This window comes from Gracilinanus agilis, chromosome 6 (assembly GCF_016433145.1).
Source record: "Gracilinanus agilis isolate LMUSP501 chromosome 6, AgileGrace, whole genome shotgun sequence".
NCBI classification, from domain to species: Eukaryota; Metazoa; Chordata; class Mammalia; order Didelphimorphia; family Didelphidae; genus Gracilinanus; species Gracilinanus agilis.
In genome coordinates this window covers 290,735,823-290,746,715 of record NC_058135.1, presented here as the reverse complement: position 1 = coordinate 290,746,715, position 10,893 = coordinate 290,735,823, and the positions used below count along the sequence as shown (strand labels likewise).

The following is a 10,893-nucleotide window of genomic DNA, read 5'->3' as shown; positions in this document are numbered from 1 at the left end:
TTTGTCCCTGCCCTAACCTGCTGCCTGCCATTCTTACAAAGAGCTGGAAATGTTTAAGAATCAGACATAGAAAGAACGGCAGAGGGCCAGGGGATAGAGAGGGCATCAGGAGATAGAGAGCCAGGCCTGGAAACGGGCATCCTGGGTTCCAGTGTGGCCTCAGACACATCCTAGCTGGGTGACCCTGGGTGAGTCCCTTGACTCCCATGGCCTAGCCCTTACTGTTCCTCTGCCTTGGAACCAAGACATCATATCGATTCTAAGATGGAAGGTAAAGGTTTAAAAGGAAGGAAGGAAGGAGAGAACATTGGGATCTGGGACCACATGGGGACACAGACATAGAATACGGGAAGGAAGAGGCTCCCAGTGGAGTGAGGCAGCCGGAGCTCTGGCTGACAGATGCATACAGAATGGCTCTGGCAGCATGGAGGCACAGAGATCTGGAGAACACGGGACACAGGACTAGAACAGGAACATGGGAAGAAGAGGAACAGAGAGCCACAGAGACAAGATGTTGTGGGGGTGCACCCGTGAACACCAACAGGCTGGCCCCGTCCCTAAGCCATCCTTCTCACGCAGCGAAGGACCTGGTACTGTGTGCCAGGCTCTTTACTGGGCACTGGGGATACAGAGACAGAAAAATGAGCAAGCTCTCTACTTAAGGAGGTTGGGGCCCACAGGGACCCAGTAGTACAGACACGGGCAAGCAAACAGAAAATCAATACATAATGATTACAAGGTAATTTGGGCAGCTAGGCGGTGCCATGGATAGAGCCCTGGGCCTGGAGTCAAGAAGACCCAAGTTCAGATTTGGCCTCAGACACTTCCTAGCTGTGCGACCTTGGATAAGTCACTTTACCTGGTTTACCTTGGGTTCCTCATCTGTCCAGTGAGCTGGAGAAGGAAATGGCAAATGTGCTGTCTTTACCAAGAAAGTCCTAATAGGTTCATGGAGAGTCAAATACAACTGAACAACAGCAAAAAATGGGGGATTCTGGTGAGAACACTAATGACTGGAGAAATCGTGTGGGACCTCTTGTAGGAGGGGACCCTTGAGGGGTCTCAAGAGGTAGCAGTAAGAAGAGAAGGCACAAAGCTGGAAGATATAAGAAGGTTAATTGGACTGGATGGAAGAGTGCTTAAAGGAGGTCATTTTTGCTGCATTTATATGACGCTTCAAGGTCTGCAAAGGGCACTATGTCTATAATTTCATTTGACCTGCACAACCACCTTGGGTACTCCCATTTTATAGAAGGGGAGACTGAGACTAGAGAGGTTAGTGACTTGCCCAGGATCATGGAGCTCCAGCCACTCTACTCATAGGATCACAGATTTAGAGCTAACAAGGACCTTAAAGGCATTTGATACAACTCTTTCATTTTACAGATGAGGAAACTGAGGTACAGGGCAATTAAATGGCTATAGTCAGTGGCTGAATAGGGATTTGAACTCAGGTCTTCCTGACTCCAAACCCAGGGCTCTATTTACTGCCCCAGATTAACTATCTCTTTTGTACACATTGTTTCCTCCTGTTAGAATGTAAACTTCAGGCAGGAAGGGACTTCCTTTCCTTGGTCTTTGTATCTCTGGGTCCTGGCATGATGTTTGGCAGGTAACCAGCCCAGAGCCAGATAGCCCTGTAGGACTGAGTAGCAGCTGGAGGAGTTTGGATTTGACACTGGAAGCAGTAGGGAGCCAGGGGAGCTTCTTGAGCAGGGAAGTGACCAGGTCACACCTGCAAAACTTTGCAAACAGCAGGAACACTCCAAGCAGGCTTTTCCTTCTCCTGTCTTTCTGAGAGAGTTTGAGTTGGAAAGTTTGGGGCCCACCCAAGTCCCTCGCAGGTACAGATAGAATGAGGAAGCCTTCTCCCTTGAGAGAGGTTGCAAGGGCCTTCCCTCCTCCCTGCTCCAGTATGCGTGCTTCAGATTCTGGGGTCCAGGATTCCCATGGCTTCTGCTTCTCAGCTCTGGGGTGAAGGGAATGCCCTCCTGCTTGGGACCTGTATCACAGGTTTATTCAGGGCTAAGAAAGACGACGTCTTCCAATCCTGAGACCTAAGGAGGAAGGGGAGGCCCAGCACCCCAAGACCAGAGGAGCCCACGTCTAGTGCTGAGCCAGAGTAGGAATCCTGGTTCAGCCACTGCCTGTTTAGGTGACCTTGGGCAAGTCACTTCTCCAGCCTGGGCCTCAGTTTCATCATCTGTAAACTGAGGAGAGCTCAGATCCATTCCAGCTTTAGGTCTATGTGTCCTACGATACTGACCTGGGGAAATGAGTGTTGGTGCTGATGGCTGCATTCAGTAGATACTGTGCTGGGCCCTAGGGAGAGAAAAACAAGCAAAGTCTCTGGGCATGGGATAGCAAGTGCACAAATAAGTAAAAACAAAATGGTTTTTTGAGGGGACCATTCCTTCTACCTAGGGGAGTTGCAAAAGGCTCCTCGGAGGAGGTGGCAGGCATTCCAGGCATGGGGCCAAGGGCACCAATTGGAACAGTTAGCAGGTAGATTAGAGAAAAACAGCCAGGATGCCCCCCCTGTCTCCCTCTGGACTGCACCCAGTCCAAAGCTCCAGGGGCTTGGAGTTGGAGCTTTCAAAGGGTTCGGGGGAGATGAGGAGGACAGACATAGCCAGCCAATCTCAGGTGGACAAGGTCTGAAACGCTGATCTCTGGTAAATGGGGTTGAAGCCAATAAGATCTCAGTCCTGACCTAGCAGAGAACCAATGGGTGATGGAGCCAAGCCCAACCCCTCATGGGTCAGTGAACCAAGGAGATGCGTGATCAGTACATATATGCCTCAGAGCCTCTGTAGCTATAGCAGAAGAAAGGGCCAGCTCAGTGAACAGATATACCACCCAGAGGCGACTTTAGAGGAGATCTGAGAATAGAGCGCTCTTCAGCTTCCAGTTGGGATCTGTGAAGGAGGCAAGGAGAGGCCAAGGCCAGTATCATCCCCATTACCAGCGGGGTCATGGATTTGGGGAAGGCTGGGACGCAGTCTCAGCCGCCCTATCCAGGCTACGAGGAGGCAGGACCAAACAGGGCCAGTCCACAGGAAGACATAGATTAGATAAAAAATGAAATTAGAGCTCTTGAGGAGAATAAACAGCTGAGACCAGAAGGCAGAACACCTTACCCCAAGAGAGAATGAAACAAATAGAACTCGGGCATTCCATGATCTAACAAGACTAAGGCAAGACTGAAAAATTATAAGATCTTATAAGATATCCACCATCAAAAACAACTGACCTAGAAAACAGGATTAATTTGAGAATCATCAAAGTCCCTGAAAATCAGGACTGAAACCCCCCCCAGATATTATATTTCAAGAAATCCCACTGGGCACCCCCTAAAAGAAACTCCGAATTGCAAGCAGCCACGAAGGAGTTCAGGTGCCAAGGAAGTACAGTGAGGGACACAAAAGACTATGATACAGCTCCTACAAAGAGAGAAAATCCTGGAACCTGAAGAAGGCATATATCCAAAGGCATGAGGACAGAAGATAGATGGCATGTAAAGGGACACAGGAGGGCCAGGTTGACTGGCATGTAGAGTGCATTTGTCAGTGAGCCTGGAAGGAGAGGCTGGGGCTATCTGACCCTAGAGGCAATAGTTACAGAAGTTTCTTGAATGGAAATAAAGCTTGAGGTTATATAGTCCAAACCTGAAGGACTCCTCCAGGGTTGTTTTAAGACTACTTGGTAGAGGCAGCTACCGTACAACGGATGGAAAGCTGGGCCTGGGGTCAGGAGGACTCGGGGTCACATCTAGACTCAGATACTTCGTAGCTGTGGGACCCTGGGCAAGTCACTTAATCCCAACTGCCAAGTCCTTAGAACTGATACTTCATAGCAATTCTAAGAAAGTAAGGGTTTAAAGAAAAAGAAAAAAAAAGACTGTGTTCAGGTATTTGCCTCCTGTTCAGACTTCCTAAGCAGGTAGATATATCATGTCGCTCCTCAGGCCTGTCAATCCCACGCCCCCAGCAGCCTTTGCTCTGGCCTGATGTTGATGTCTGTGTCAATATTTACAGATCAAACACAGAGGGCAGGGCCCTAGGATACATAGTGGATTTGGGGAAGAAAAAAGCAATCTTAGATCTCTTCCTGCCCAGGCTCAGGTAGCCCCCTGCTGACAGATCAAGTGGCAGTCCCTTCACGGAAGCTGCTCCCAAAGCAGCCTTGTCTCTAACAGTTCTCTTGGCGAGAAAGGAGAGAGACATGGAGAGGGGCAGGCTCCGACAAAGGCCTCGGTCACCGTCCCTGTGAACCTCTTGGTGTCTGATGTCCTCGCCACGTCCTACACACACCCTGTTCTCCTGACCCCTTGCTCCTTTGCCCTTCCAGAATAGGTGGTCTGGCTCTAATTTGCAGTCTCCTTCTAGTGTTTGGGCAGCCTTGGAGTAATGCTGACTCTTGGGGGGAGGATGAATAAGGTCCCAGACGCCCGTGTCGGGGGGAGCCAAGATCCCCTCTGTCGAGCTGAACTTTGGGCCCCCCTTCAAGACTCAGCTGACTTAATGGGTCACCATAACACAAAGCTTTCTCTGATGCCCCTCAGATGCTGCTGCTTCTCCTCCTTCTCCTCCAATGAGTTTATCTTTACTTGAGCAGTTATCTCCCAGAAGAACATGCACATAGTAGCCATTTAATATATGTTTGCATTAAATCAGTGGTTTATACTGGACCTTGGGAGGGACTGTCTGATGAACCAGTGAGGGTGGAAGAAATTCACGTGTTTGTTTTGAGGAGAAAAATATTTGTTTGAATAAAGTCCTGAGCCGCCCTGGCAAGACCACAGAGCCCGCCACACTGTTTACTTATTAGCATCATAGACCCAGGATCCTAGAAGAGAACATAAGCCCTGATTCCTGACGAGGAGGCCTGTCAGCCGCAAAGAAAGGGCCATAAATGTTAGTGACTATCTCCATGGATTGCCAGGTCCAGGGACCCGTTTCCAGTGCCTCTTATCTGCGGGAACCCCAGGTCTAAGCCGCTTCGCCTCTTTTTTTAAACCCTCCCTTCTGTCTTAGTATTAGTTATAAGACAGAAAAGTAGCCAGGGCTAGGCAGTCGGGGTTAACCGGGGTGCCACAGCGAGGAAGTGTCTGAGGTCAGATTTGAACCTAGGTTCTCCTGACTCCAGGCCTGGCGCTCTGACCACTGTGCTGCCAGGCTGGCCCTCCTTCGCTTTTTATCATGCTCTGTCCCGCGGCCTTCCTTGCCCGCGATGAAGACGGCCTGTGCTGAGGCAGCCCTCCTTCACTTCCCTACTCCTCACGGTCCCAGGGTAGACCCTCTCTACTCCCTCTGCCTCTCTTCCTCGGCCCTCAGGCTGGAGGCTGCCTTGCTTCCATCGTCCCTGACCGTCCCGGTTCCCAGTCTACTAGGTGGATTCCTCTTGGCACGTCGCCTCCGAAGTGAGGTCCTGTCTTTGTGCCACCCTAGCATATAAACAGGGAGTCCATTTCGGGATTGATGACGAGCATCATAATCCCCGTCCGTGATCTCAGTGCCTTAAGACTTCCCAGTGAAGAGCAGAGTGGATTGGGATTGCGTAGAGGAGGGTAGGGAAGTGGGAGAACAGATGCAGCGCGAGAAGGGAGATTCAAGTTTAAAGATTAACTTTGATTAAAGTTCTCGCCACCAAAGCCCTTGGCACTGGCCAGTGGTTCAGCATCAGTGGCTACGGCCTGGCCTCCTGCTTCGCTGCTGCCCCCTAAGGCTCGGGGCCTTTTTTCTTCTGACCAGGAGCTGAAACTTTCTCCATGTGTTGTTTCCCCATCCCAATGGGACTCCTTGAGGGCAGGAGCTGCCTTCAGCTGGTGTCTCCAGTGCTTAGCCTGGGACTTTGCACCTAATGAAGGCTTCGTAAATGCTTATTCTGGGAGCGGCTCGGTGACTCAGTGATTGAGAGCCAGGCCTAGGGCCAGGAGGTCTTGGGTTCTAATCTGGCCTCTAATACTTCCTAGCTGGGTGACCCTGGGCAAGTCCCTTGACCCTCATTGCTTAGCCTTTACCGCGCTTCTGCCTTGGAGCCAATACACAGTACTGATTCTAAGGCGGAAAGTGAGGGTTTAAAGAAATAAATGCTTTATTCCTCTCTCCTCCTCCCTCCTCCTCAGTCCTTCTTTCTCTTCCCAAATTGAGTCAGGTGTGGGTAGGCCTTGGTAGCAGATAGAGCACGAGACTTGGAGTTGCTAGGCAGTGGCTGATACTTGGGAGCGGCGTAACCAGGCACAGACGGATGGACGGATGGACGCGTCCCCGAGTCTCTCGGAGCCTCTCCTCCTCGTGAGCCTCTAAAGCCTCCTCCCCAGGAGAGTGGCGAGCCTCCGGCCAGTCACGGTCCGCACGTGTTCTTCCCGCAGGAGCGAGTGCCCTCCGCCACCATGAGCAGCACCCTGCAGTCCCCCACAGACTTCGACAGCCTGGAGATCCAAGGCCAGTACAGCGATGTCAACAACCGCTGGGAGCTGTCTGACGTGGAGTGGGACAGTGAGAGCAGCTCGGCCCGGCTCTTCGAGCGCTCCCGGATCAAGGCTCTGGCAGGTGGGTTCTCTGACCTAGAAGCGGACCCAGCTAACCGGGCTCTAAGTTGGCTCCCCCAGGGGGCAGCCCCAAATGCCGCCAGAATCCAGCCTCCTAGGCCGGCTGCCGCTCTTGGTCGGGGATGTTCCCCAGCTCTTTCCCCCAGCCTTGGGGCTGACCAGGGAGGGGCCGGCCCTCTGCCCAGCAGGGTGGGACCTCTTTCCCTTCCAACCACCAGCGTCTGGCCACCCACCCCCATTTGATTCTCCCTAGATTGTCGTTTGCCCGCCCTCATCTCCCCACCTGATCCATTAACTTCCCTCCCCTTCCCAGCCTGTCCCTCCACCTGTTCCCTCTGCTGCCTTTCGGCATCACGTGCCCTCGGCCCGTCTGCGGCCTCTCCCTTCGGCCTTTCCTCTGCTCTGTTCCCCGCTGCGCTCAGACTGGCCTGGCCTGGCCCCTGCCCTCCCCTCTGGCCCCTGACCTCCCCTCTGGCTCCTCCAAGCATCAGCAGACCTGCTGGACAGGCCCTGCTACGTTCCTGGCCCCAGTTGTCATGGCAATGAGAAAGCAGCTACCACCGGACTCCTCCAGGCCCACCTGCCCAGTGTTGGGGCCCCCTGGAAGAGACCTTCCTGTGGGGGGCTCCAGTGGTCCTAGGAGTGGGCTGTGGGGATCCCCCGAGGCCTGCTTCTGGAGGAGGAGAAGGTGGGCAGGAAGCCCCCCGTGGGGGAAGAAGGGCAGTCTGCTTGTCCCAGACTCCTTTGCTGTCTGTCTGCCGGAGTGGGAACTGCGGGGAGTGGCACCCAGTGCGAGGGCCCCAGGCCAGGGCAGGGCTCTGCCAAGGGAGACAGAGGTGGGTGGAGAAGGAGACGCAAAGGGGTGAGTGGGGGCTGAACCCTCCACAATCTGCCAGGGAAACCCCAAGGCCCAGACAGGAGGCTGCCCTGCCAGGCTGGGGGGAGGGGGGTGGAGCCCCTCCCCCTTTCCCCCCCAAAGCTGGAGGGGCGGAGGGAGCCGGTGGCCCAGGAAGGGGTCCTCAAGGCCCGCCCTTTCTCTGCCAGCCCCGGGGGCCAGTGGCCGGCTCAGGCCGCTCTCATTGGGGGCTCCTCAGCCATCTCGTGATCTGGGAAGAGGCCGGCCAGATGAGGGGCAGTTGTAGGGTGCTCCGAGGTCCCTCCTCCCCCACAGGGCCTGGCCCAGCCCCAGCCCCGCCTCCTCCCCTCCCCCGCCCCCACCGCTGTCCAACCTGTTTGTCTGGAGCTTCCCCGGCTCTGCCCCTGCCTGCCAGACAGCTACGCCAGGTGTGCCCCCTTCTGCCTGGCCGCCAGCAGCAGCAGCAGCAGCAGCAGCTCCGACTCCCCCAGAGCCCTCCGTCCCCTACCCCGGAGCCCCAGGAAGCCGAACTCGTGCCCCCTGCGGGGGGAGCATGGACTCTGGGCCCCGGGCTCTGTAGGAAGCAGCAGGCAGCATGAATGGGAATGGGCTCATGGGAAATGGCCTCAGTGGGCCGGGGGAGCCCCACGGCGAGGCTGGGCAGGGGGCCCGGCCGGGGAGCCCCCTGCTCTCCCCCGCCGCCTTCATTAACCCCGCACAGTACGCCAACGTGCTGGAAGGACGGTTCAAACAGCTTCAAGGTGAGGGTCCCTGCCGTGGAGGAAGGGGAGATGGGGAGGCCGAGCGCCTCCTGGGTGCCACGCACTGTGCCAGGCACCGGCAAGCCCCCCTTTGGCGGAGCGTGAGGGCTGTGCGGGGCTGTCTGAGGAAGGACCCCAGATGGTGGCCGGCGAGAAGGCGTCCGAGCCAGAGCATATGTCTGTGGCCCATGCTGGCAGCCTCGGCGTGGGTGAGGAGGACAAGGGGGGCCCCAGAGAGCCGAGAGCGCGTGGGGGTGCCGGGGGGAGCCTTGGGCATGGCCCGACATCTGTGTCCTTGGTGGAGTTCTGGGTGTGTCTGTGTCAGCCCAGGAAGACTCACCCCGTATGGATATTTAATGGCGAGCCGGGCTCTGCCTCTCCTCCTCCTTCTCCAGAGTCTGTTTCCAAGGCTTTTGCTCTTCCTCCTGACCTAAACTGGCTCTGACCCTAGCAGGCCGGGGTGGGTAAGGACCACCCTGGGCTCTGGACGGCAGGGAGTCCTGGTCCAGCCGGCCTTGGGTCCAGGCTCTCCTCTGGGGTTTCTGGGTGCCGCTCACTGATCCGACCAGAGCTGGCAGGAGGCGAGGGGCCGGGGGAGGGATGGAGCACTAAATAAGGTCATCGGTTTGGAGAGGAAGCAGGATTCGATCCTAGGGCTTCCCGACCCCCCACGCCTGCCAGATCATGGGGCTGCGTCCCTCAGACCTCGGACAGGGCAGTGAGAATGACTAGTCTCGGGCTGACCTTGATGGTTCACTTTCTCCGGACACTTCTAGACAGGGAGGGACTGGAGGGAAGCTGAAGCCAAGCTTCTGGGAGGAGCCGTGATGGCCCGAGCTCTGCCTTTTCCTCTTATCCAAGAAAAAGGGGAGAGAGGGACATCCCCGGGGGGGGGGCCGCCCGTGCATCCCCATGAAATGCCCCCAAAGGGCACCCCCGCCAAGCTCAGAGGGGACCCTCTTTCCCGAACATCTCCAGAGGAGAAGGAGCTTCTCTAGGGGCCCCGTCGGATGACGTCTGGGATTAGCAGAGGCTCCCTAATGCCTGCCTGCCTGCCTGCCTTGTCATTTAAGACCAGACCTTGACTTCAGGGCCCGGGGGGGGGGGGCAGTCCGGCATCGCCAGTCGCCCTAATTGCCCGCGGTTTGGGGGGCTTTGAGGATTACAAAGTGCTTTCCCTGCATTATCTCCTATGAGCCTCACTGCAACCCTAGTTGTGAAGGGCTAAACGTGTGATTATCCCCATTATACAGATAAGGAAACTGAGGCTTAGGAAGATGAATGACTCACCCATGGTTATGTAGCCTGTGGCTGTCTGAAGGGGATTCGAACCCAGGTCTCCGCTGACACCAAGTGCATAGCTTTTCCCACTGTGTCACACTGCCCCTGCCTGTAGTCACAGATTACTTATTATGAAATATCTCTTGATCTCCCTCCCCACCGAGTTGCTTTAGTCTCCCTTGTTTCCTTCTCATCAATCATTTTGAGTGATGAGATCAATTCACCATTTATTAAGCATCTGCTGGATGCATCGGAGCAGCACAGACAAAATGAAAGCAGTTCCCGTCCTCGAGGAGCTTCTGTTTTACTGAAGGTGGGAGTGGGGCGACAGCAACATGTACACAGATACATCCGTGTGAAACGTGTAGAAAGTCATGAGCAGCAGAGAGAAACGATGACTCAAAGGCAAGAGTCCTGGGTTCCGGTCTAATTCTGCACCGCCCACCTGTGTGGCTGACCTGGGTCAAGTGAACTTCTTTAACCTCCTTCTCTGAATCTTGGTTTCTTGATCTGTAAAATGGGCAACACAGGACTAGATGGCCTTTAAGGTTCCTCTTGGCACGGTGTTTGGGTCGTGGGCTTCTGTGTGGGCCCCTGAGACAGAGTCAGACATCAAGAATGACCTAGCAGGGCTGGCACAGTGGAGCATCAAGCCTTGAGTCGGGAGGTCCAGGGCTCAAAGCTGGCCTCAGAGACTTCCTACCTGGGTTGCCTAGCCGGCTGCTCTTCTGTCTTGGAACTGATACTAAGACAGAAGGTAAGAGCTTGACAGAAAAGAAGGAGGGAGGGAGGGAAGGAAGGAGGAGGAGGAGGTAACACTCGAATTGAGCTGACTGTGGCTCGGACAGGTCAGTGGCACGCTGGGCCACAGTTTCTTCATCTGGAGAATGGTGGGGTGGGGTTTCATGGCCTCCAGGATTCCTTCTGATTGTGTGAATGAGCTGAAGATGGCAAGGGTCCGAGAGGAGGAGGGAGGGAGAGCCCAAGCCGGGCTAGCAGAGATCCCTTCTCCTCTTTCTCTCTGCTGTCTCTTCTGTCACCTCCCCGAGAGGTGGTCCTTTGAGCACCGGTTGCAGAGTTGGGGTCTGAGTGGGAGGAGCCGTGGTAACCCTGTGTTGGTGCCCCCTAGATGAGCGAGAGGCGGTGCAGAAGAAAACATTTACCAAATGGGTGAATTCACACCTGGCGAGGGTCACATGCCGCGTGGGAGACCTGTACAGTGATCTGCGGGATGGGCGCAACCTGTTGAGATTGCTTGAGGTGCTTTCTGGAGAAACATTGGTGAGTGGTGGGCCTGGGGAAAGACCAGGGACACCACAGGGATGGGCCTTGGAGAGAGGACCGAGCCCCAGGAGAGAAGCAGGCGCTCAGGGCTCCTTTGCACAAAGACAGCAGAATGCCCAGAGGCTCCGGGCCTCCGGGCCTGCCAGTGTGGAGGGGTT

General features: G+C 55.3%; 1 protein-coding gene across 1 annotated transcript in view; it reads left to right on the top strand.

The window, feature by feature from the left end:
* Positions 1 to 6,110: 6,110 nt before the first annotated feature.
* Positions 6,111 to 10,893, top strand: part of SPTBN2 (spectrin beta, non-erythrocytic 2) — a 29,050-nt gene continuing 24,267 nt past the window's right edge. Inside the window, exons 1-2 of the mRNA XM_044682293.1 lie at positions 6,111 to 6,554; positions 10,581 to 10,732. Coding sequence (XP_044538228.1) covers positions 6,395 to 6,554; positions 10,581 to 10,732 — 312 coding nt within the window. The 5' untranslated portion in view covers positions 6,111 to 6,394. The remainder of the gene's footprint in view (positions 6,555 to 10,580; positions 10,733 to 10,893) is intronic.